Source organism: Rhinolophus hipposideros, assembly GCF_964194185.1.
Source record: "Rhinolophus hipposideros genome assembly, chromosome: 4".
NCBI classification, from domain to species: Eukaryota; Metazoa; Chordata; class Mammalia; order Chiroptera; family Rhinolophidae; genus Rhinolophus; species Rhinolophus hipposideros.
The window spans coordinates 7,032,975-7,060,771 of record NC_138050.1 but is presented as its reverse complement, the minus strand read 5'-3'; the positions used below and the strand labels follow the sequence as shown (position 1 = coordinate 7,060,771).

Here is a 27,797-nt window from a genome sequence, read left to right as displayed (position 1 = left end):
TGTCATACCCTTAGAAGCTGAAATTCAGGTTGGTTAACTTCAAATGCAATTTTAACCATCCATTTATCTGACTAAAGCTTCAAGTATTGGGGGAACCATAAAGCAACAGCCCACTTTAATGGACAAAAGAATGGAAATCAAGTTCAGAAGTTGTAGCAATGGCATTCACAGACCCCACGGTATTTTACTGAGAAGAGCGTAATAGCTATGATGGGACACGAGGACCCTGCTGGCTGAAAACCAGCTTGCATTGCACAGCACGTATCTTGAGAAAAGGAACCCTCTAAATCTGCCTTCCAACTTTTCCTGTAAAACATGTCTCTGGATTTATAACACAAGTTGCGTTTGCTCTAGAAAAGTTGGTGACAGTAATCTTTGCTGGCCTGTCTTTTCTCCTGCTGCTGGAAAAGGAAAAATTGCTTTAGTGACTCCAAATAGCTTGCAAACTGGCAACATGATGGCGAATCTTCCGCAACATCTGGACTCCAGCTTCAAGCCATTAATCCCTCGCAGGCCTTCTGTTTCCCATGCGTTCTTTGTGGGATATTATTGTAATGTTAAGAACTACCATGAACTGCGTTTATGTTAGTTTTTCTGTATTTTACACAGTTCAGAAACTAAATCTAAACAAATCTTGACTGTTTAAAACAATGATAATAATAATAATGATGACTAATTGGAGAAAAAAACAAGGAGGAACTACAATACTAGCCAACATGTCAGACTGTAGTGTGACTGGAGATTAAGGTCCCCAAATGGTGCAGAGGGAGGAGAAGGGTACTGACCGACCAACTTAAGACTTTATGTTATGTTAAATATGCATAACATAAATATGTTATATTATGTTAAATATGTTAAAAAAGACTTTATGTTAAATATGCACAAAGAAAAATTCAAGAGTAACCACTAAATGAACAAAAACAGATTTATTATTCAGTAGAACGTGAGGTACAGAGTGGAAGGGTAAGTTGAAAGCACAACATAAGATGGAAGGAAAAAAATACAATAATCAAAACGACATAAATGGACAATGCTTAGTAGAAGAAGAAATGTCAAAAGTAGATAAAAACAGAATCTGCTATTTATACATTTGTCTACATTAAAATGATGAACTTCAGTTTAACACATTATTACAAAGTTGAAAAGAGAAGGCACAAGTTAGGAGAAGATACTTGCATCATGTAATCCACTTAGCATTAATATCCATAGTAAAAAAAAATTCTATAAATCAGTAAGAAAAATGCAAACAGCCTATTAGAAAATGGTCAAACAGATTATTCACCAAAGAGGATACCGGCATGGCTAGTGAGCATGTGGGAAGATACTAGACTTCACCAGTAATCAGGGAAACGCAAATCAAAACCACCATGAAATGCCATTTCACCCTCTTCATTTTGATGAAACCAAATGTTGGCAAGTATGTGGGACAAAACCCGCCCACATCACTAGCAGAAACGGACAGTGGTACAATAGCAGGGGACCTGAATTACTCTAAGATGTGTCTACCCTAAGATCCGGCAACGCACTCTTAGACAAGTAGGTTTCAACTATGGCTGCACATTACTCATCTGAGGAGCAGCAAAACGAAACAAAACTGATGCCCATGTCCCACCCCAGACCAGTTGAATGAGCAATGGTAGTTTTTAAAGGCTCTCCAAATGATCCTTCTGGGGAGCTAGTGTTGAATACCCCATTTTCCTAGAGAAAGCCCCCCCCAGGTGCACAGGGAGGCTTGTTTTTGAGTGGTCACAGCAGCACTGTTAATAATGGCAATAAATAAATAAGAAAATAAATGTCCACCAACCAAAGAACAGGTATCAAATTATCCTGGAATATATATATAGCAGTGAAAATGAACTTGAACTACATACAGCGAACATGAGCGAATCTTGTTGGAGCAAAAGCAGTTAGTTGTAGAACACCACATAAGCGTGGCCTCACTTACACAGTTTAAAAGCTTGCACAACAAAACTGTATTTGAAGGCTAAATATGTAGGGAAATTATGAAGAGATATATGGGAAGGCTAGAAAGCGATATATGTTGAAGGCCACGTCAACAGCAGTGGCCGGTGAGTACACAAGTGTTCGTTGTAAGTTTTACAATTGTTTGTGTTGGGAAAACTGTTATAAGTTCAAAAAGAGTGAAAAAGCACAAAACGCAGACAACTAGCAGAGTCAAGGGAGGGTTTTTAAAGAAAGAAATATGCGCCTGAGAGTCTTAGCAAGCTTTCCGTTTCCTTCCTTCCACCCGCAGGCAAGGGCCTCCCTGTGCAGGACCAGGAGCCCTCATTTCCCCAATAGCTCAAAAAGAAACGCAGGGAGAGTGGAACTCTCCATTCCTCACACGTGGGCTGTGCACAGCGGCGTCTGTCCAAGTACAGTTCCGGGGGATAGAAGGAAGAGTAACTTTACAGTGGAGAAACCTGACCGACACAATTTGAGACAGGTGACCAAGGTCAACATCAAGTCATAAATCCTGCCGACAGTACCGACTCAATGTGACATGAGGAAAAGGGCGCTTAACCTCGGCGAGCTTCCTCCCCAAATCCCATAACCCGTCTCATCGTGAGAAAGACCAGCAGACAAACTCCAGTGGAGCAGTGCGTACAACATTCCCAAAATGCTTCAACGGCATCCAGAGCCTCAGCAACAGGGGAGCTCTGAGAAGGGCACCGCCAAGCGTCCTGGATGGACTCCTGGAGCGGGAAATGAACACTACGCCCTGATTCTTCCTCGGGAATACCTTGGGCTCTCTGAAGGTACAGATTCTGGTATTTAATGTCCAGCTTTAAAAATTGCTGCAGTGGTCATCAAGCATCTACCTGACAAGGTCCTGCTTTCTTCCCCCCAGGGCACACCCATGACCATAAAAATGTAATTGAATAAAACCTTTTAAGAGACAAAAGAATGCTTGCTCCGAGAGGTTGGTAACGATTTCCTGTGAGAGGCGATGTCACTTAAGGCAAGTCGGCCCCTGTAGACACCGAAGGGCAGGGTGGGGCTTTAGGTCTGAGCCAGGAAAGGGTGGGAGGTCCGGTCAGAGAACAGTCAGTGGCCATGTCACAAAGAGCCTTTATGCTGTGCCAAGCCATCCTGACCGTCCTGTAGACAGCAGAGAACTACTGAAGAATTTTAACCCAGGGGAGGATACGGTGACCGCCATGATCAAAGCTAGGGCTTTGAAAAGTTACTCTGATAGGACTTCGGATTGGAAGATAGATTGGAAATAGGCCAATGCTTGGGGACACACAGGTTCCCTCTGGGGCACTGAGATTAGGTATCTCAAAGCAATAGGCTATCCAATTTACAGACTGTGGGAGCTATAGACTTAGGGTATCAGCAGTACTCAAAATCGCAGGGTGGCCATCAACTGTGACAGCAATTAGGTAGGAAGTGGTGAGAGCCACAATAAATCAAATATAAAGGCTGGCTGAGGTGCATATAAGAAGGGTAATTCTCTTGAAAGTGGGGAGTGGAGGCAGGAGGGAGCAAATGGGGCTGTGTTCAAGCTACACCTCCAAATAGGGGGCCATGTGACATGCAGAGAAGGGAGAGCATTACAGGGAAGTGACACTGTAAGCATGTGTGGGGCAGTACTTAGGGAAGAGGGAGCCCGCTGGAATATTGAGGGTAAACGGGGCTGCAGAGGTGTCTGGAAAACCAGACCGGGGGGTCAGACACAGAGGCCTGCGTTTGAACTTGATTTACTAGGAAATCAAGAGACAACTTTCTTCTAATAAAAAACAATTTAAAAAAAATTAATTTTAATAATCTATTTTATATAATCCAATATATCCTAGGTATTATCGTTTTGACACGTAGCACTAGTCACATTTCAGGCACTCGGTAGTCACGTGTCTGGAGGTAGTGCACAGACAAAACCCCGAGTCAACAGGGGTCGTACAATCCGTCAGACAACTAAATTCACGAACTCGTCCTAGGAAAAGGGCCACATACCTCATTGCTGAATGCCACTACGGTCACCTTCCAAGTCCTCCCCTTGGGAAGCTATGCACCGACGCCAGTGCCTAGTCCACCCTTCAAAGCAGTTTTGGAACTCTTTCTGGAATGGCCATCAGAGCTGTCGTCGTATTACCCTTGTCCTGAATGTCATCCAAATATCTTCCTTTCAGTATTTCCTTTATCTTTGGGTAAAGAAAGAAGTCATTGGGGGCCAGATCAGGTAGGTGCTCCAATACAGTTACTTGTTTACTGGCTAAAAACTCCCTCACAGACAGTGCCATGTGAGCTGGTGCATTGTCGTGATGCAAGAGCCATGAATTTTGGCGAAAAGTTCAGGTCGTCTAACTTTTTCACGCAGCCTTTTCAGCACTTCCAAATAGTAAACTTGGTTAACTGTTTGTCCAGTTGGTACAAATTCATAATGAATAATCCCTCTGATGTCAAAAAATGTCAGCAACATTGTTGCAACAAGTCCGCGAACTTAACTGTCAGACCTCACGTGTATTCTGCCTACAGGACTGAGAACTAGACTTGTGACCCTGAGGTGTCAATGGGGTACTGTGATGACAACAGTGGTGCCACAAACAAAAGTAAGCATCACACACTGAGTCAGTATCCGCCGCTCCAGAAAAGAGACGACATCGCCGTTATTGAAAGGATGACTTTTATTTCCATCCAGAATGATTATCACACCATTGTTGAAACATATCTGAAAAATCCTGAAATAATTTAAACTGAAGGCACAGAACAAATGGAAATATTTTTTGAGCTTCAAATGACAAAATTCAAATTTTTCAACAGTAACAATAAATTATGAACAATTTTCCATCACCAAATATCATTCTGACCAAAAGCTATAGTCCCTTTCTAATAAAACTGAATTAGCTTATGGTGATTTCAAGATTTCCATGATAAAAATAATATTGAAAAAAATGTCTTTCAAAATACTCATTATACCACTGAACTCAATTTAAGTATTTTATATATAGCAAAGTAGCAGTTAGGATATTTGTTAATGGATGGCCACTCCCCTCAAAATGACGCATTCTTACAAAACGTTTTAAAAAATAGCAAAGTAGGTTACAAATTCTATTTGGGGAGCAGGATGAAACCTTGTTCCATGTCAATTAGCATATCAAAGCATTTCAATATCAAATTGCTTCCAATACCAATCACGACATAACAGTAATATACTGTATGGGGCACTGCCCCCCCCTTGGTTATCTGTTGACCATACAGTGTGGATAAGGGGTTGAACAACTTAGTAACAATTATTGTTGCCACTTCTTATTTATTCGAAAGATATATATTTTTAAAAATCATTATAAAACTAACTGGAATAATTGGTGACATGCTGCAGATACAATAAACCCCAGCAATGCAATTGCTAAGTTCGAAAAGAAAGTGGCCATGCTTTGTCATATACTGTAGTATTTTGAAATACATTCTCTGATCATCAATACCATTTATTACAGAGGTCATATGTAAATTAGCTCAGATTCTGAACTAGGTTTCTAATGAAACTTTTTCAAGTATGCATACCATTAATAAGGTAAGGATATTTTTATCTTACTCACTTCTTTGCATGTTCTTCCAAAGGACAACCATGTTGAATAAAGGACAAACAAAGTGGGCTGGTTATAGTTTTCAAAACATTTCAAAAAACATGAAATAGTCTAGTGACCAAACAACAACTGAAAGATATTTACTTCTAAAACCTACTGTTTCAGATTAAAAAAACATAAACAAAAACACACACACACACAGAACTTTTCAGACTTTTTCTTGAGATAATTAAGTTCATAATTAAAGAAATAATGGGAAAAATAAGGGTTTCTAAAACACTCAAGGGTCTTATTAGAATAAAATAAAAAAGGTCTACCTTCTCCTACTTAGCTGTAATATGAGTATTTAATAGCAATATAGTTTTTTCTTTACCATCTAGTTTAATTGCGTAAATCACAAAAACATTTCCAGCCAAGTTTGCTGACAGAAGGATATTACAAACTCTAGAAAATGATTTTTAGCAAAAAAATGATTCAAAATTTTCCTACATAACAAAACATTCCTTTGGGAAAGAATCTTTAATGCTTTTGAACTCGTTCAAGTAAATGCAGCTTTTACCATCTCCAGCACTGAACTATAATTATCGCCCAAATTCCTGTGTCATTGGAGAACATTATCATTTATTGTCTACTATTCTAATAATGGTACATTATTTTTTATACATCTCTTTAGAAGTATCAAACTTAAGTCTTCATCATCTATAGGTACTGAGAGATTAAACTAGAAATAAAATAAGACAGAAAAATTAACTTATAAAACAGCATGAAGTTTTGAAATGTTGGCACCAATGGAAAAAAACGGGAAAGGATTACCGTCCAAATTTAAAATGTATCCACTCATGGCGCTGGTGGCAACAGTGACAGCAAATGCTATGGCAACCGTCGCCACTGGTACCGGTCCTGGGGCACGTGTAACTCATTTTATGACAGTCCGTGAAAACAAAGAGCCACCAGAAGCCCTCGAACCCAGCTGGCTGGGTCACAGTTTGGGCAGACTTCATTCATGATTATAGGTCACATTCTGAAAATATGAACTCACAGGGTTAGTGGAAGACAGTTTCGCAGCTGAAAGAAATGTGGCTCACTTTAGGAAAACCACTTAAATAATAACAAACGGACAATCTTAGTGGTTTTGGGCCCTGCATAGACCAGCTCCTAACAACCAGAAACACTATACAACTAAAGGGTCTTTTCTCTAGAACCTGAAAAAGGAAGATGTTGGACTCAAAAGCAGTTTCCAAATCTACACCAGGCTGCCAGGCCAGCAAATCACCGTCAGAGTGACTTTGTTCCTCTGCTCCTTCAACATGGGAACTAAGGCGGAATGGCTCATGCCCACAGTTGACAGGCCGTTCACCGCCACGATCATGTCTCCACATCTGGACAAACACAGACAGAAACAAATAAGACTGTCAGTATTTTCATGGGATCAAACGCGTTATCCTGAGATTTGTTCAGCATGAAATCACAGTGTCACTTAACTACCAACTGTCAACGACTGGGGTGTATTATCTACTTTGGGGAACAGCGGGGGCGATTTTTTTAAGCCCGTATCGGCCAATCAAGGACACCCCTGTGCCAACCTCCCCTGTGATTGGTGGGTGATTTCAAGGGCCAGTGGAGTAATTTTCAAATAAATATGCATAAGCAAAATACGATTTAGCGAAGAAATCTGCCGACTCTTTTGAAAACACCAAATAATGCGTTTGGAGGGGGTTGCTTACTATTTTGACTGTAGTTCTCTTTTCACTGTTAGAGCTCACACAGTCGAGGAGTCAATTAAATTAAGAAGACCCACACCTCCTCTTCCGTCAGCTATTGACGCTCACTGTCCTCCAAGCAGGGTGACCACAAAAGGCAAATGGACCTGAAGACCCGTCTATCTTTTATGACTTCTGGTTTTTAGTTTGTCATCTGAATATATTATTTTATTGCTAGCTACCTCAATTTCTTTTTGGAAATAGGTGAAACACAAATTATGAACTACTTAACCGAGACCCAAACTGATCGAGTAATTTAGCTAAGAGAACGATGAATTCGTTTTCCCCTACTCTTTCCTTATAAAAAAAATGTCTTCCATCTTATAAAATAATCTGATAACAGACTGATCTGGAGCATGTGTAACTAACCCTGACCGACTTTTCACAGTATGATTTCGATGTCACTTCCCGTTTCCAGTGTCACTCGCAGTTTGTGCAGCAGTCTGTCTAGGATATCAACATTAACTTTTAAGAACTGGTTCTTTCATCCAAAACCAGGCACTAAGAACTTACAATCACCTATCTCCTCTCTGTTTGTAGAAACTCTTGACATAATCACCTGTTTCCTTCTCCCGGTGCCTGAGCTTTGAGAAAGAAGTGAAACTTGCACGGAGGCTGAGCGAGTTCCCCTCTGCCCAGTGGTGACAACTGGCAGAGGCACAATGGGGAAGGCTGTGGAGCCAGGCAGCTCTGGGTTTGAAAGGCAGCCAACCACGCCCAGCTATCTGATCACGGGCGAGTTTCTTAACCTTTCTCAGCCCTAGTTATCTCGTTTATAAGCCAGGAATAACACCACCAAATACACCTCATAGGGTTGTTGAGAAGATTCAATAATACAATCACAAGCATGTCACACTGTACTTGGCACACTGTAAATATCACTTATCCATCGTGAAACATTTAGTGAGACCTCACTATACACGCAAGGCACTGTTCTGGCTGCTAGGGACAGAACAATAAATGCAACAAAAGCCTCCCACGTGGGGCTTGCATAAGTACAATGTTAGGTAGACATAAGTGCTACGGACAAAAATAAAACAGCGTCATCTAATGACAGGACTGGACCTGAGTGGGCAGCATGGAAAACTGCTCCGAGCTGTCACATCACAGTGTGTCCGTTCCGCTGACTCAGGGTCAGTCCTGTGATTAGATCAGCAAACTGCGGCTATGAGTGGCATGGTGGTAAAGGCTATGCGCCACTTTAGATCAGGGTTGGCAAAGTTTGTTCTGTAAAGGGCCAGATGGTGAATATTTGCATCATATGGTCTCAATCACAAAAGGCTGCCACTATAGCTCAGAAGTGGCCTCGGACAACATGTCAACGAGGGACCGTGGCCGTGTTCCAACAAAACTTTATTTACAGGAGCAGACAACAGGCTGAATTTGGAGCTGACCCCGGTCTGGAGCGTGTCCATCACAAGCATGAATCACGGCAGTACATGTAACAAGACTCACTTTAGTCTTCCATCATAATAGGCAGGAGTTCCCAGGACAATGGTTTTAATGAAGAAAGGCTGATTGGTGTGGTTCTCTTCATATCCACCAACAATACTAAAGCCCCAACTTCCCAAGCAGTTTCTTCGTAAAACTATATCATGGCAGCTATGCAGGGAACTATAAAGAAACACAAAAATCAAGAAACAATTAATGTGGAGGCTTTTACAGCTTGTTCATCTTTGTTATAACTCTGTCCCATGTCATACTCAGCACTGTTTGGAAAAGAAGAGGGGCTACTTTACTGCCTTCTGAATATATTACTTTGATGACCCATTTTCTAGCACAGTGCATGCAGTCCCAGGTAGACTCCAAGTTCTTTAACTGTTTTCAGTCTTCTCTTTCCAAGTGCACGTGTGTGCACACACACACGGCTTAAATAAATGTGGTGATAAGTCCCACCTGAGAAATTTGTGTGAAATGGTTCTGGGTCTGTATTTGTTCACTGCAGCGTCAAGAAGGCTCTCCATTCTGATATACGCTGGTATCTTCAAAATGGGTACCTTCAAAATTTGCATCTACAAAACTATGTGTAGCGCCAGAGGGCTGCTAGACTTATCAGGGGGATCACTTCATAAATTATACAAATGTCTAACCACTATGCTACACACCTGAAACTAATACAAAATATTGAATGTCAACTATAATTTAAAACATAGTCACGGGGATATACAGCATAGGGAATATAGTCAATAATGTTTAACTACATACAGTGTCAGATGGGTAATAGGTTTATGGGGGTGATCACTTTGTGAGGTGTATAAATGTCTAATCACTGTGTTGTTTTGTACCCCTGGCACTAATTTAAAAAATGTGCAGCTACAAAAAAAATGGTATGAAGGAGCCTGGTCCTACTGGTCTCAGCACTCAGATGAAAGAAAACGATCAGCAGGGCAGCTTCCAAAGAAAGTAAGATCACTCTCTCTACACGAGGAGTTAAAATTTCTTTTTTCCTCTTTCACTTCAAATGTTTCCATTTAAAGGGAGACTCCAATTGACAAAATAGGGAACTCAATCTGGAAAACACTAACAAAAAAACCTATCCCCCCACTTTTAATATAATGGACATTGAGATGTTACAGTTAAAATGCTAGTGCCAGCTTGGAGGACGCTGTCCAGGGAGGGGGGAAAAATTCTATTTACACTTCCATAACTCTATGGATTTGGAAACAAGCCATGAGTGAAAACATAAAAGTACGAGTAAAAATAGAAAGAAAAAAAACTCCCGAATGATGCAGAAAAATACATTTCTTTACAAGAAATATCTTTCATTTTTAGGTGAAATTGGCTAAAGAGGCATGTAAGGCAAGGTTTCCTGTTTTTCATCCATTAAAAAGGTATAATAAAGCCAGTTTTATAAGCTGATATACAGTATGCTAGAACTTCCAATGTGCTCTGGTTTCTTAGCTTGCTGATTAGAAAAACCTTTAAAAGGGCTTCTGGGATGGAACAGAGTGCCATGTATTGGCCTGGATTTTCAGGGAAAGTGTAGGTCATTTTCATTATTAGAATCTTCCGCAAGAGACAAACAAAGCAAACCTAAACAGACAGTTGTCTGGTACAACCCCAGCAAACTCCAGTGGAAGAAACTCCCTTTCCAGGAAAAGCAGAGCTGGCACCCTGTATGGTTTGAAACTGGCTAAAAGTGCCACCTGGCTGTCCTTCTGACACCTCCTTGTTGAACACAAATTTGCACACCATACAGATCTCCGAATTGACAGGTATTCTTTCCATACAGGGGCTCAAAAACAGATTTTACTAAACTGTATTTCTCACCGAAAACCACTATTATTCTTCCGAGCACAACGGAGAATGCTCTGAACACAAGGGGTAAGGATGCCGACCCCCAAACTAGACTGGAATAACAGATAAGGAAAACTAACGGCAGCCCCAGTGTGACAGCATCTCTCCAGGACATCGCGGAGCTGTCTGTCCATCAGCAGTGGTGGGCCTTGCTCAGCTCAGCACAGCAGGAGCAGACGACCTCTCACCCCCTAGTGTCTGTAGGGGCCTTTCGGACATTCTAGGTTTAAACCGACAGGTCCTAACATCAGGCTAGTATTTAACAAGATCAACGAGGTTCCCTCTGATGGCTACAACTTTACAAATTAGATAGCATGTCTGCAGGGGTATAACAGCAGCCGCCTAAGTCTATGCTGACTTTTCAATGAGAAAATAATCAATCAGTGTTCGTGCATGGGATAGCCACATATGAAGTAGTTAAATCATCTTTGCCATAAACAAATTTCTCCACAAGATCCATATACAAGGACCTTATGGGTCCCTGAGACATGAATTCTATTATTTCAGGACTTTTTGTTTTTCTTTTTTTTTAACCTAGAGGAAAAGTCAGCAAGTTAGATTATCAACAAATAATCTAATTGGATAATCCAATAATATCCCAAAATCCAATAATATCCTTGCTTCTTCTGTTATTCTTTGTGAAAGTACTTTATAAACCATCCATCACTATACAAATTCTAGTTATTATTACAAATTTAGTCCAAATTAAGCTAGACAGCTCTTTTCATTTTAAAGAATTAAGAGTCAGAATGTTTCATCATAGTTCAGTTTTAGGATTCTTTTATATATGAAGAACCTAAACTGATTTGGAAACAAAGATAGTACTACGTTCTCCTTAGTGCAAAATCGGATAATGCAGCAACCATGTGGAGGTCCAAATGCTTTTCTGACGGGACAGTGACCAGCTCAGGACGCCTGGCTGGTTGGTCAGTCACAAAGCAGCGAACTTCAGAAAGGCGTTAGGAGCAGCTACTCCTGAACATCAATGATTTGGCTTAAAGGGTATGTCCACCCTGCCTTCTTGGAAGAGTTGAAAGGATTAAGGAAAAAGGTCTTTGAGAAAGGCTTCTGGGATAGGATAAGGCCCCACACTGCCCCGAAGCACATGTACCAGAACGGACGCTGTAAGTGGCAGCTTTCCTGAGAAGAGGCTGAACATGCGATCTCAGGCTCGTCCACTTACGAGCCGTACCAGAAATGGACAGATGGCGTTATTCATTTTTATAGACAGATGTGTCTTTTTAGCTTGGTTCTCATTATTAAATTTACCTTTTAACATATAATAACCTAAGAAAAATTACCATTTTTCTTTTGTTACTTTATTTGATGTTGCTACTTGTATATAACAAAAGCCCCTTTCCACCCCTCAGTGAGTGAATTTACTGGGTTACGCACTAACAAAGGACAGCATTACAATTATGTCAGGAAACCACAAAAAGCTGTCAGTACCTTGGAAGCCCAAGCCACATGACCCACGATGGGGACCAACTGGCATCATACTCGTTCTCACTGAACGTGCTCGGCAGCCCGTCGGTGACCTGGGTGGCTTCCTCAGCCACCTGGACCTCAAGTGCTCGGAGGTCAACAGTGGGGGACGCAGCACTGGCTTTCAGGATGGCCACAGCCTCGCTGTGACTCAAATTGGTCAAATTAATGCCATTGATATTCAACAACACATCACCTGTTTAAATGACGAGACAAGAAAAATGAGCTGAGCGACCAAGTGATTATTTCCCTGTAAATTCAGTTACTTGTAAGCTAATCAACAAAAGTTAGTTCCAATGACTCACACAAGGCAAAAGGACATTTTTCACTTCTTTGTAGTTTTTATAATACTGAGAAAAAAATCCAACTCATGAAAAACATTCCAAAAATTTAAAATAATTTCATTGTATACAGGAAAAAGTGTGGCTTGAGGCCCAGTGATTCAACTGGAATTTCATTAGCTCTAGTTGAGCTGGGTCAGGCCCTGGCAAGTTCATTTCTCTTTCTTTGAGCTTTAATGATTTCTACTGTTCTATCCAATTCAAAAATTATTTGATCCTTTGCTCCTGGAAATGAATTTTTAATATACTGTTTCATATTTACACAGTTTTATACATAAAGACAGCCAAACATATTTCACTCAATGCAAACATATCAGAATATGTAAAGACAAGATATCCTGGGGCCTACACAAAGAAATGAAACTTGTGATTTGAACATCTTTTCTTGTTTGAGGAAGAAAAAGTATTTGTTCCTCTGTCAGGTAATATAATAAAAAAGGGCAATGAGGATTAAATAAAAGGTTAGGAAGGAAAGGATTATTTTTATAGGAAACACACATTTGTAGCAAGAAAGCCTATAGAAAATCCTCCTCTCCCAATTTATCATTTATTTTTCAGATTATTGAAGCATTCTCATTGCAGAAAATTTAGAAAACAAAATAAATAAGAAGGAAATAAAATTATCCCCAATTCTACACTTGGACAAAAAACTTTAAAAATATAGCAGCCTTCTTATATAATTCATATAACATTCAATTCACTCATTTAATAAGGTACAATTTTATGGTTTTTAGTATAGTCACAGAGTGTGCAACCATTACACCTCGTTTTTAGATCACCCCCAAAACAACTCCGTACCCATCAGCAGTTACTTCCTTCCCCCAAGCACTCACTGATCTACTTTCTATCTCTATAGATAGGCCTATTCTGGGTATTTCATATAAATGGAACCATATGTGGTCTTTTGTGACTGGCTTCTTTCCGCAGGCATAATGTTTTCAAGGTCTAGCTATAATGTAGCTTATGTTAGTACTTCATTCCTTTTTATGGGCAAATAATATCCTATGGCCTGATTTATTCATTAGCTGATGGACTTTTGGGTTGTTTCTGCTTTCTGGCTGTTATGAAAAATATTGCTATGGACCTTCATGTATAAGTTTGTGTGGCCACATGTTTTCATTTCTCCAGGAATAGAAATTGCTAAATAATATGGTAACTCTACACTTAACTTTTGAGGAATTGCTACCGTGTTTCCCTGAAAATAAGACCTAGCCGGGCCATCAACTCTAATCGGTATTATATTAATTATATATTGTATATGATATGATATGATAAGACCCGGTCTTATGTTAACTTTTGCTTTAAAAGACGCATTAGAGACGATGGTCTGGCTAGGTCTGATTTTCGGGGAAACACGGTATACTGTTTTCCAAAACAGTTGTACCATTTTACATTCCCACTGGCAATGTAAATGGAGAGTTGAGAGTTTCAATTTCTTTACATTCATCCTGGTGAGTGTGAAGTGGTTTTGATTTGCATCCCTCTACTAATTAATGACACAGCATTTTTCCTGTGATTATTATCCATTTACATATCTTCTTTGGAGAAAAGTCTATTTGGAACCTTTGCCCATTTTCAAATTGGGTTGTCTTGTTTATTATAGAGCTATAAGAGTTCTTTATGTACTCTTGATACAAACCCTTCATCAGATACATGATTTACAAATATTTTCTCCCATTCAGTTGGTTCTCTCTTTACTTTTTTGGTGGTGTCCTTCATTAAATTTGTCATTTTGATGAAGTCCATGTATTTTGTTGTTGTTAATTGTGTTTTTGGTGTCACATCTAAGAAAACCATTGCCTAATTCAAGGTCATGAGTATTTACACTTGTGCTTTTTTTCTGTAAGTTTTAGAACTTACATTTAGGTCTTGGATCCATATTAAGTTAATTTTTGTATGTGGTGTGAGGTAGGGATCCAATTTCACTCTTGGAAAAACAGCTTTTAAGACCCGCTTTTCCATATGAACAAACCAAGTATAAGGAGGATGCTGTTTTTATCACTGCCACTCCCATGCATACAAATTATATAGTATGGATGGGGAATGTGAAATTGTAAATGAGTTAGTTCCTAAACCCACTACCTTTCTGTCTTCTACGGCATCCCCTCTGTGAGCTCCCTCCCACATTGACACTTTATTAGAAGCAACAACCGTTATTTAGAGATGATTGTTCACAGAATCTAGTCTGCCATAATGTGGAAAGCATCATTTTCTTAGCGTCTTTTCCAATATAAAATAATTCAAGTCTAAATAACTGTCAGAAAATACCAAGCTTCAGCAATTTTCTTTTACATTAGACATTTTTCTAACCTTATGAGAGGCTTTATGCTTATATATGCAAGGGACATTTTAAAGGATTAAAAAAAGTCAGGTTCCACAGAAAACTTTGTACATATTCTTTATTTTTAAAAACGTGAGCTGAATTCAGGAGAAGACGTGATGAAATTGTTTAGGAGCCTGGCTTACCTCTCTTGATTCTGCCATCGCGCGCGAGGCAGCCATGGGGTGGCACACTGGTCACAAAGATGGGCAATTCACCACTCTTACTTCCCCTGCCCCCGGCTACCGTCATTCCAAGGGACTCGTGTGGTTCCTTCTTTACAATAATGTGTTTTTCTTGGCATGTAACACATTGGGTAAGATCCTAAATCACGAGAGGAAAAATCTATTGGATGTATTCACTAGAATGAATAATACTCAGTGAAGACAGTTTAAATCAAAGGGAAAGCTTATGTGGCAATTATGTCATTTTTTGAATCACTTACTATAGAACTGAAAGTAACACACTGAAAGTTCCTCACAGGTGCAAACAAGACACTGAACACTGTGGGTCACAATGTCAAACTTTGGATGACCGCATTTTCATACGACTATTTATGGAACTGAAACAACTCAAGACAGTTGACATGTGGAGGTCAACGTAAAATAAACACATCAGTTGTATAATTACCTTGAGATCTAAGAATAATCGATTCTATAAAAGTAAATAATGCATTTGAGTTTTAAGATTCTGAAGATGAGCCAATTGATTTTTCTTCCATCTTTCTCCCCCTATTCTTTGAAAGAAAAGTTGACAGAGTAGTACAAAAGTAAAAATGTGGATTTTGCTAACCACTAGAAAAAAGCTACAGACCTATCTTCTGATTCTTATGTACAAGGATTATCAGAATACTCAATTATGAGGCAGGTGCAAATCTACCCTGAAAACCTTCATGAAAGACTAGAATGATAGGAAGTACTAAAACTTTTGAAGAAGTTAATGACAAGGAAATAAATTCCCAACAAACTATATTCTCAGTGAAAAGAGATTTTACTGACATTTATTATTGCTCCTTATTACTGAGACACTCCTGGAAGTAAGAAAAGAAGAATTTAAAACATTATGTTTCTTCTGAATCAGAATTCAATAAAAAACAATGTATATATGCAATAATACTAAAATAACAGTAACTAACGTTCATTGAGGGCTTACTATGTGCAAAGCTAATGGCTTTACATGCATTATTTTTCATCTTCATGATGTTCCTGAAAATAAATAATATTATTGGCCCCATTTATGGACGAGGAAACAATTTTAGAGAGGTCATGTAACTTGCCCCAAATCATATACCTATAAGTGAGATTTGAACTCATGCAAATTAAACACACACACACACACACACACATTTTGTATATGTACATGATGCACTATGTATACCTATTGTTTATATGTACCCACACCACATGGGTACTATCCCATTAAGTTTAACAGTAGCGGTTAATATCTCAAAAGGTTTCTATCCAATGTTCACTGCAGCTTTATTTATAGTGGCCAAGACATGGAAACAACCAAAATGGCCTTCGATAGATGAATGGATAAAGAAGTTGTGGTATATGGATGGATCTTGAGATTATAATGCTACGTGACAAGTCAGACAGAGAAAGCAGAGAACCCTATGATTTCACTGATATGTGGTATATGAACCAAAAACAAGAGAACAAGCTAAACAAATGAGAAACAAAAACTCATAGATACAGACAATAGTTTAGTGGTTACCAGAGGGTGAGGGGGGTGGTAGATGAGGGTAAAGGGGATCAAATATATGGTGATGGAAGAACTGATTCTGGGTGGTGAACACACAATGGGATTTATATATGATGTAATACAGAATTGTACACCTGAAATCTATGTAACTTTACTAACAATTGTCATCCCAATAAACTTTAATTTAAAAAAAAAGGTTTCTAACACTTTATAAACTATAAAAGAATGTTATAGACAACAAGATAATTCTATTAACATTATTAACAATATCAACAATAGAAATATATGTATTACATTAATAATTCATTCAGAATTGTAATTCAATAACAACTGAATTAATACTTGGTGTTAAAATTGGATATTAATAATTCAATAAGAATTAGCAGTTAAAAGAGAAAAATATGTGCCCAAAACAAAAAATGAAATAAGCAGAGTTCTCTATATGAATGTTGAAATGATTAAGTAGTTTATAATAACTGTCTTAAAATTATAATGTCATAGATAACCATATCTCAAATTACTGTATAATTCAATTACATAAAAGATTCAATATCAACATTTGCCTTATAATTCTTTAGGAATGTATATCTTGTAAAGAAAGCAAGGACAAGCTACATGAAAAAACTCCTATTCAAAACACTAACTCCTTTTTTATATTCATCATTATAAAGGCAAAATCATAGGTTTCCTACATACATTTTGGTTTTTGTTCAGAAATGAGAACAGCATGTGGTTACAATTTCTTATAAGTATCAACTAAACCAAAGACCAGTGACAAGTCTGTACTTAAGCTCAGAAAACCAGATAAACCTGATGGGCCAAAAATGCTTGTGTCTTTAAGCAATGCTTTCTCGGGGTACCTGTGACATTCCAAAGGTAATTACTTTTTCAAATACTGTACTTACATTAAGAACACATAGTTTATAAGGAGACCAAGTTTTTGTTTGGTAAAGCAATTTAATTTTACTTAAGGAGAATGACTTTGGAAGCTCACATTTAGCTTATATTTTCACTGGGTAAACATCATTGTTTAGAAATGCCTGGCCTACCAGAAAGTGAGTTCAAGTGAAGGATCAAATGAAGTAAATAATAATGAACGCAGTAAAATACTACCCTTTTTAAGTTCCTGCAACTAAAGCTGACAGTATCAAAATTCTCAGCACAAATGACCTAGGAATATCTTATAAAGCCAGTGAAATACTGAAGAAGCTGTAAAAAAGCACAACATACGGGAATTTTAAATGATTTAGGGTTGTATTCCTATAAGCTATAATATAAAAAGAAATATGCTATACAAGTACCTGTCAAAATCTATGATTTACATGTTTAATAATCACGTATCTAATTCTGCTATTGTAGGCAGTGTGCCCAGGTGCTAAGCACAGGCTTGTCGATCACTGCCTTCCTTATACCTTTTCAATCACATAACCAACTGCTGCGTTTAAACGAGCAACCCAAGACAAATCCCACTTTCAAGCAGGACTAAACAAATAGAAGATTCTTCTGGAAGATCAAACACTTCTCATGAATCACCTGGCAGAGGGACGTCCCCACTAAGGAACCATCCGCATTGGCTGAGGAACTGAGGCAATACACTCACTCTCCAAGGCAGCAAAACATACACATTTCACATCCCAAACTCCCATGTTGGCATTCTCCAACAGAAGAACAGCCCTCATTTAAATTTTACCAGCTTGTAATCATGATCCTTTGAGGGAGGGTGAATTAAAACACCAACAAAACGTCTCACCTTGTGTGAGCTGGGTCTGCTGTAACACAGCGGCTGTGCAGGCTGCTGGCTGCTGCTCTGAGTTCCTGCCTCTCGGATAGCATTTCCCAGCTGGGGTTTCCCAGGTCTAGCAATTGTTAAATTCACCCTTTCTCCGCTAGCCTGGAGAAAACACACATACGTTACACTGGTCACAAATGGTACTTCTCAGTGTGGAAATCGCAGGCAGTGTAATTTCCAATGCACTTAACATTGTACCAGAGCCTCACATGGGCAGTGCCTGGGAGTGGCTGGCGGAGGGAGGAACGGGGTTCGTTTCATGATAATACTTTTAAACTTCTGCAGCTGAAACACACACACACACACACTGCTCTGGGACATGCCCTCCCCAACCCCACCTCCATGTAACCAAGGCAAAGCAGTCAAGCTGCCTGTGTTCTCAGCTCCCACGACTTCTTGAAGGGTGACTTCCTTTAATACTTTTTTGCCCCTTCAAGATGGCCTTGGTATTGCGGGGGAGAGCACAAAGGAAAGGAGACAGAAAAGAAGAGTAGATTCAAAACTTGATTAAAATCCATTGTGACTTTTAAAATAAATTTCACGGTGGCTACTTGGAAGTAATAATCAATGAAACGACGCACAGCTTTGTTTCTGCTTTCTGTAGGTTGGAGTCAAAATAGGACATCAGCTTCAACAGTCCTGAAAAGAATGATTATAGAGATCCTATGTGACGAAATTAATATTAATACATATACATACTGTGTGTGTGTCACACACACGTCCTTAAGTGTTACGGTAAATTATTTTAGAGGTTTATGACCACCACTTTAAATTAGGAGGTCCATTATCTATATATCTATATTTTAAACATTGATTCACACCTAGTGTATTTTAAAAATGCTTTACCTTATTTAATATTTATTTTAAGTTATTTTATCTTTGCTTTTAATGTACATGCCTGATTTATTTGATGCTGACTTTTGGTATGACCACTATTCTGAATTTTATTATTATTCCTATGGGAAAATATGATAGCCTGCTTTCAAGGAATTGTGGTAGAAAGAGGGGACTTCCTTCATAACTAATCAGAGTTAAGAAATTGTTCTGTTTTTAGTCCTTAAATTTGAAATAAGTGATAACCAATTTTACGCCCCTACTGACAATCATTTGATTATTCAAGCATCTTATTAAACTAAATAGTTTCAGACAAGTTCTTTAAAATAACTGAAAGAACAACAGTTAATATAAGACCAGGCTTGCAAAGCAGTGTGTGGGGACTTGATCTAAAGGGTAAATACCAAAGTACAATATACAAAATGCGATATTTACAACTGTGACACTTCCGATGATTGGATCACATGGTGTGAAGTGGCAAGTCACTCTCTTGTCTTCATGATGCTCAGTTTTAGACATGGAGTATGTGTTATTTTTATAATCCCAAAACAATAGCACTTTTAGTTTTTTTCACAAAGAACCTTAAATTGAGCAGCTTGTTTTCCATAATTTGGGGGAAATTACAGCACAAACTATGATGCAACTATTAAACTATTTGGATTACAAAAATTCAAATGTACAATATATTATGAAAAATACAAAATTTTTCATGATAATATAAAATTTATTTGTGTATCTACATTTTGGTTAGCAATTTAGTGAGTACCATCTATTTAGGAAACAGCATTTTAACATTGCCTAAAGTATATATAGTCAATCTATTTCTATCTCACTGACCTCATTTCTTACTTCATAGAGTCATCTCAACTCTCCTGTTTCCTTTAACAAATCCCGTAACCAGGTTAACCATCTTCTTTTTTCCCCCTGCCCCTCCCACAAATCCTGACTTTTACAGGAGGAACTTGTTTTTACTGGTGCAGCAGCTGGCTGGTGTCCACAGATAAAGATCCAAATGCTGCCTCTGGTTTCAAGGAATTTTGAGGCATCCAATTTCTTTCTTTCTTTTTTTTTTAAAATTATTTATTTACTTATTTATTTATTTTTGTGGTTGAGAGCCCACTGGCCCATGTGGGAACAGAACCGGCAGCCTTCGGAGTTAGGAGCACGGAGCTCTAACTGCCTGCGCCACCGGGCCGGCCCCCATCCAATTTCTTTAAACCTCAACTCTATGAACTGAGACCAATAACTGAAGGTCCCCTCAATGCAATATGGCCGTGTGTGTGTGTGTGTATTTTCTTAAGGCTACATTGAACCAAACACTTACAAAGAAAAAAGTTAAAGAAAACTGAGACTTGGGTTTTCTTATAGTCTTAAATTTTCATTGTTATTTGATTCTGTGTAGTATACACATTTTTTTAGTGACTAGCAACCTACTTGCATTCCTGATGCTCAATTATATTAATGCCTGGCTTCCTTGATAGTGCTTTGCTGTGTTTACTTACAGAAAAGTACAACTTGTTTTATTCACCCTGATCACTATGGGAGTAACCAGCGTTGGGTTACCAGCCACGGCATGTTGAAGAACCTGACCATCTTCTCTGGATGGTTTTCTAGTTTCTCTGTTTGAATGGACTTCTGTAAACATTGTTTTTCTCTAATAACTATCCTTACTTATTTCACAGGGACACTGGCAGGACAAATGTTATGATATGTTTGAAATACTTTGAATTCCTTAAAAGAAAAAAAAGGGCACTGTAGAGATAAGAGTTCCTCTTAATTAAAAAATGACTTTCCCTCTCTTTTTATGGATCCTGAAGTGAAGAAGGAAAGTTAAAAGACCCGGGACATCACCACGGCTCCTTCGAGCCTCGCTTTTCTCACTTGTTAAATGTGGACTCCAGCACCTGTTGTGTCTGGTAAGAGATGGAGTCTAGGGAGCAAAGGAGAACTGTGTGGGAAGCAGGACAGCCTTTACCCCATTAACACCCGGCCTCCAAGGTCTCGTGTCCCGTGACCTTTGAAGAGATTCTATCTATAACGAGGTTATGCCACTGTGAACTTTGGAGAATTTAGATAGCCATACTTGATTTCCCAGCAAATGCCAAGTAGGCTCAGGATTCTTACGCGATCGGCCAATGGAAACAAACACCCATACGTGGCCCAGAAGGCTGAGCAGCTGGAGTGCACGTCACCTGAATGATCTGCGCGGCCAGCTCGGGCGTCCCGTGCTTCAGGTCGTGCCCATTGATGGCGAGCACGCGGTCACTGCTGCAGAGCCTCCCATCCTGCGCGGCCAGCCCCCCTTCCAGCAGGTCAAGGATGAAAACGCCGGGCTCATCTGTCCTTCGCACGAGCTTAATGCCGAGCTGTTCGCCGGAGTCGCGTTTATGAAGAGTCACGTGGAAGACGTCTTCCCGCGGGGAGGCCCCGTCGGAGTGGGTCTGCGCGCGGTTCCCAAAGCGCCTCTCGCGAAGCACCGTGAGAAAGAGGGCGCTGCAGGGCTGCGAGAGCACGGCTCTGGCGTAGTTGTGGGACACGTTGCTGATGTCGTAGTTGTTGACCTAGAATAAAGGAAGTACGACCAAAGTGTGACCCTCTTATGTCCCCCGTTTGTAGAAATGTTTACGTAGCATTCCCGAGGAAATTAACATCGATGTTAACATATATCATGAAAATGATATACAATGCGAAAACGGTAAAGACATTTTAAAATACAGGGCTCCTAAAATGAACTGACAATGACTGGCATTACGTGGTGACCAGCTGTGAGGAGCACACGCTTTAATGACAGTCTCCAATGAGCACCCCGGGTTCAGCCACGTACTCGCTGAATGGCCTCCGGCAAAGGACGAAGCTATTGAGCATGCGTCCTCGTGTGTCACGTGTGTTACTACCGACTGCATAGGGTCAGGAGGAGACGGACAGACGGCGTCAGCCTGGGGACGTGCTAATGAAATACTAGTTTTCGTGAACAGAAACCGCAGTTCCGCCGGATTACAGATCGGCTTTCCCAACTGAAATACTTAAACTAGAGGAAATAAACTCAGTTTTCCCCTGGGGAAAGCGGCATATTTCAGGTAGACCAGCTTATTTTAGATCAGTGACTTCTACTTTAAACAAAAGCAGATTCTCATAATTTCAGTCTAATTCTTTAGCACGTAAGTGTAATGTGTACCTAATATAATACATGTAATTCAATAGTCACAGCACATTTATTTACTAAACTTTATCAGCTTGAAATAAGTACGGTGAGGGGTCCTGGGACATGTAACATCACTAAGAAAACAGACCCAGCTTCAATTATTCACCTAGTTAGCGGAAGAGATTAGCACAATTCTCAGTATTTATCACAATTAGAATTCTTCTTTTAATCTGAGTGAGATTAAAAGGGACAAAGCAGTATTCTCTGCACATCAGTTATATGACAGGTTCTGGGTTAGGTGTTTGTCATCACCTAAAATCCTTACATTTTTTTCACACAAATCTTTGTTAAACAAGGCCTCTCCCTTCCTATTTATCTAGGGTTAATAGTCTTGAACACTACTAACTTGAATTTTATTGATTTTGGCCTGTTGACGTCTTTTAAAATTCAATCATCAAATTCATAGATGTCACATACAAACTTGCTCTTCTGTGCACTTCGTAGCCATCAAGTCCTTGATAAAATGTTGGAATAATACAGAATCAAGAATGGAAGTTCAAGGCAGCTTCTAAAACAACAGGCCTGACGTGAATTCATTAGTTAAAAATAATCATTTGTAGCTATTTATTATAGCTAAAGAACTACCTATCTCTAGGTTCACATTTTTCCATCTTATATTCAAAAATATCACAAATGGGGCTGGCTGGTCAGCTCAGTTGGTTAGAGCGTGGTGCTAATAACACCAAGGTTGCTGGTTCAATCCCCGCATGGGCCAGTGAGAGCTGCGCCCTCCTTAAAAAAAAAAAAAAAAAAAAAATCACAAATGACTTTGCAAAATGTCTGGCTGAAATCCAGCAGCCATGTGCAAATATGTGGCCTCATGGCATCTGAGTGAAGTAGGTTGTGGAATATTCCAGTTAGAAAAAGATTTTTCCTTCATGAATGCATGGTTGCCAGTGAAATTCAGAGAAATCAGAGACCAAATAAAATACTGTTTCTAGATTCTGTAAAAATAACACCAGCTAACTCCATCACATTTTTAGCTAAATATGTTTTGTACCAATGCGATCAACATATGACTGTAATTATTTTCTTTCAAAACCAAAGTGCTTAAATCATTGATGACTCATGCCAAACTTAAAATACTCTTTCTTAATAATATTCTGAAAGTTCTATTATGTTATTTCTAATAATGATATTGATGCATACAACAGTATATTTTTTTCTTTCAACTGCTCAAAAGGGTGCAAAGCAAAAGGCCCTGGGTATATGATTCTACTTTTCAAAGAGTCTACTTAATAGAATATACATACATATATGCATGTATGTATATGTGAGTGTGTACACACACACACACCATATTTATATAGATATATACATATATATGTCCCCCCCAACACACACACATATATATGAAGATGTGGGAAAGGCCAAGCCACACACTATTACTGCCTACGGTTTAGTAAAATAAAAGCATAGGTTAGCTAGCTCTTTGGTCTGTAAATAAACCATCTTAAGGACTCTTAGGTATTTTCAAATTGGCTCACTGTATCATTGATGCAGCTTATGCAAAGTTGAAGATAACTGGGTAGTAAAAAATACCGAGCAGACTTCTTTCCAAGTGTTGACTTTTTAATGACCAAAAATACTTCTCCACGTTTGAGTTCCTAGAAGACATTTTTCAAAATTCACAAATATTTCTTCTCTCTTCTTCTAGAAGTGATCTACTCTTTTAGCTTCAACTATCATCTACCCTTGTATGATTCAAATATTTAGGCCAGTATTCACATAAACTCCAGTCCTACACAGTAGAGTTCTTACCATCCTCATACCCTGTCTCAACATGCCCTCTAATAAAGTAGCATCTAGTCCCAAGCTAGTCCTTTTTTGGGAATAGCTATTTCTTCTGAGAGAGCATCTTCTGAAAGAGAAGAAAGTGAGGGTAGTACCAAGGGTTAATGACGAGTTAGACTGTTTTGTGAAGAAAGTGCATTAGGGAGCCAACAAGAGATGGCTATGATTTCTGAACTCTACCTTAAATTCCATGGTATAAATTGTAACTAACTGGTGCTGCACAGTCTGCCTTTTCTAGATTTTAGTAATCAGTGTTGAGAAGGCTAAATCAGACAATGAAGATAACAGATAGATGGTAAAACTGGACCAGGGATAAGGCCAATGGGATAAGAGAATTTCAGCATGGCCCTAAAAATGGCCAACCATGGAGTCCAGGACAAGAAGAGCCTAGCTGGCCCAGTGAGCCCAAACATATGCTAAGTCACATGTGGGATTGAAATTAAGCTAGGGAGAATAAATATACATTCCATGTCTATGGGGAAATAGGAGAAATTAAACATAAATTCTGATCTGCTTTGCATATAAAAACAACAAAACTTGCTTTTGTGTAACTTGGGTTCCAAAGTACCACAATTCTCTAAGTGTTAAATTTATGAGTAAGAACAAGAGGGTTCAAATTAACAGAATTACTAAAACTGATAGATACCTGAAGAATCTGGTCTCCAGCAAGGAGTCTTCCATCTCTGGAGATTATCCCATCCCGATAGACTTCCTGGATAACGATGTTAATCAGAGGCGTTTCATTGCCACCCACAATGCTAATTCCTAACTGAATGTAAGGATTAGAACGGTGAATTTCAATCGTGGTAATTTCGCCTTCTGGTAAACTTGGTGGCTGCTGTGTGGCTGCCGAGATAAAAATGAGAGAAAAATAGATGGAAAGAAAATCAGTGTTTTATATTTTGATGTGTAATTAAGCAGTATCACTGGATAAGAAAAAATGAATGTCGAAAAATATCTGTACGTTAAGATTATCTAAGTATTTCCTCTTCCAAAGGTATCAGTAGATGACCAACAAATAGCCACGATGTATGAGATCGCTGGGGACAACACAATGATCTGATAAAGAAATATGAAGAGAATGGCATCTTGTCCTAACTGATAAGAGAAAACACCTGTAAACAATGCAAGGCCGTATAAAGAAACGACTAACTCTGCGGTATGTAATCACTATAGGTGTTGAACAATGAATCACATCAAGCTCTAAGAACAGGTGGGTCTTGAGCCTTAGGAGATGAAAAAAAGCTACAGCTGTGGCAGGGAAAATTTGAAATTTGTAGTAAAATTAGGAAATTTAAGAGAAATCATATTTAAAGATAATACCTAGGGCCAACTATAAAGTCCAAGATCTAGGACGACAGGCTTTCTGCTTGTTCCTATGGGTTGCACAGTCAGACTAGTGGCTGCCACCAGACGAGCGTGACAGTCAGAAGTGTGGCCCTGGAGACAGATATACAGCCAGCCATTTTGTGGCTGTATGAGAGTGACCAATTAATTTCTCAAGACTCAGTTTTATCACCATTAAAAAAAAAAATCTCGTAATATTGTTACAAGCATTTAATCAGTTAATGTATGTAAAGTGCTTGGCACAACACCTGTGTCGTGCAGGGGACGCTGCTCGCTGCACCATTTGTCGTGCAGGGTGTCAAGCGGGGTCTCTGCTCCCGCTCCCCACATAAGAACGCAGGACATGGTGAGGCCAAACAGGAACACCAAGCCATAGGTAGGGAAGTCATATTACTGTATATTCTCACCGGCGGCATCCGCCTCTCTGCAATCCGCTCTTGCTAGCCCCCATTTCTCTCTGCTAGCGTAGCCACAGCAGTTATATTAGTGGCCAATGGCTTACGGGTTACAGCTGACGGCCAACTAGCCACAGCTGATGGCCATCTGATTAAAGTTGATGGCCATTTACTACCCGAGCCAGCACCTTTCTATGTGAGGCCGAGAGCCTGGAAACTGCTTTTTGGGGCTTTGTCCCCACAACCTGACACAGAGTAAGTACTTAATCTGAGGTATTATTTTTGTTGTTTTTGATACTGATTTCATAGTCAAGAAGCAACAAGCTTCTGAACACATGTGCTAACGACTCATGTTAAGCATGCTAACGACTAAGAATTCATGGGCTACAACAGAAGAGGGGTGGGGAAGAATCACCCCTCTCTGGGCAAAGACTCAGGTTCTGTTTCTAAACTGTTAGGACTGGACACTTGAAAGAGTGAATTATGTGGTGTGGATTATATCACAATAAAATCATGTCTTTAAAGAGCAAAAAAACGCATGCTGGGAAACTAGTCCAGAGTACCAGAGATGACAAACAAAAGAAAAACATGACAGCACATACCATCGGCCACGGCGCTCTCCTCGAAGGCAGGGTTGTCCAGGCCAGGCTCCTCAGTCCAAGCGGGGACAGATGCTGAGGTCAAGTTCTGCTCAGGGGGCGCTGTGCCTGTTCCCGAACAGTCCGTTTCCGGTGACAAAGTACTGGGAAGATCTATTATGGTGGTTCCATTTTCACTCTCAAGCTCCGTCTGAGTTTTACTAGCTTTCCTCCTCTCAAGGACAACTCTCTGCTGAGAAGCTCCGGGACATCTAGAAAGTGAGCATCCGGTGGTTTCCAGATGATTTGAAAGGAAAAAAAAGGTGACTCATAGCTCGTACCACAGCAAAAGAATGGCAATGGCTTCTCTGCTGAAAGCACCTAGAGGTACCCACGAGCAGTACATAATTCTGATCTCACTCTCACTCGAACTAAGTTCTTCCCACTCCACACAGCAAATTTAAAACAAGGCATCGGCACAAACAATGGTTGGTTACGTATCTCAAAGAATACTTCAATAAGAATTGTATTCGGGTATGTACTAGTACCAGAAACATGCACCAGTAAGTACACCAGTAGAGTGTGTCTGTCCTGCAAGAATTATTTGGAAATCCTGACCACATAACCCCTTTTTACTAGTTGCATGGCTTAACCACAGGAGTGGAACTCAGCGTCTTCTTCCTGGACAAGCCCTGTGTCCGGACTTAGACCTTCAGTGCCACTCTGCCCCTACACTCTAACGGCCAGGGTTACACATTTGTTCATTAGTGGGTAGCAATACACTTGAAGCTTTACTACTTGCAGGAAAGCACATTATGATAGACATGGAAGGAGATTACAAAAAAAAAAATTCCTAGTTTGTAAAATTAGAATTGCAATAGTGAATTACAGGTATGCTATATAGATTGAAGAATACATTCCAAGTACTTTGGAAACTTACAGAAGCACCAAGAAATAAGAACTGTTAACTTGCTTGTTTTTACTTATTGAAGCAAACAAAAAGAATAGAAAGGTGCTTGCTTCAACAGTTGAATAAAGTTTTTACACACATATTAGAAATGATATCAAGGGGCCAGCTCTTTTCCATCTGATACCTTGACTGGACAACATGACTAAGGGCCAGTTTGCAGAGCGGGAGGAGCAGAAGGGGGTTAGGGAAGGAGAGGCAGACACACATTCCTAGAGCCCAACACCACGCACTTTCACGATGGGATAAGGGACAGGAAGTCTGGGTGGGGAGGGCGACGGTCTTACGTCTAGGGTTGCAGATGTTCATTCAATGACGCTATTTTCTTTTAATGTAAAATTTCAATAAAATTACGTTTAGGATTAAATTCAACTAAAACAGAAAGCTCTCCCTTAATTATAAGTGTAATACATTTTCCCTCATGAACTAAAGATTCAAGTGCCGGATTTCAACCTC

General features: G+C 39.5%; 1 protein-coding gene across 5 annotated transcripts in view; it reads right to left on the bottom strand.

The window, feature by feature from the left end:
* Positions 1-4,606: 4,606 nt before the first annotated feature.
* The window catches only part of LNX2 (ligand of numb-protein X 2), a 65,258-nt gene continuing 42,067 nt past the window's right edge, over positions 4,607-27,797 (bottom strand). For 3 of the 5 annotated variants that reach the window (XM_081045733.1, XM_081045731.1, XM_081045732.1), the window contains 8 exons: positions 26,399-26,646; positions 24,701-24,900; positions 21,251-21,619; positions 18,186-18,326; positions 14,878-15,055; positions 12,035-12,266; positions 8,744-8,902; positions 4,609-6,907 (listed from right to left, as the gene is read on the bottom strand). In XM_081045733.1, coding sequence (XP_080901859.1) covers positions 6,772-6,907; positions 8,744-8,902; positions 12,035-12,266; positions 14,878-15,055; positions 18,186-18,326; positions 21,251-21,619; positions 24,701-24,900; positions 26,399-26,646 — 1,663 coding nt within the window. In that variant the 3' untranslated portion in view covers positions 4,609-6,771. Of the gene's footprint in view, positions 6,908-8,743; positions 8,903-12,034; positions 12,267-14,877; positions 15,056-18,185; positions 18,327-21,250; positions 21,620-24,700; positions 24,901-26,398; positions 26,647-27,797 lie in introns of all 5 variants that reach the window. The other 2 variants (XM_081045734.1, XM_081045730.1) reach the window with 1 other exon arrangement.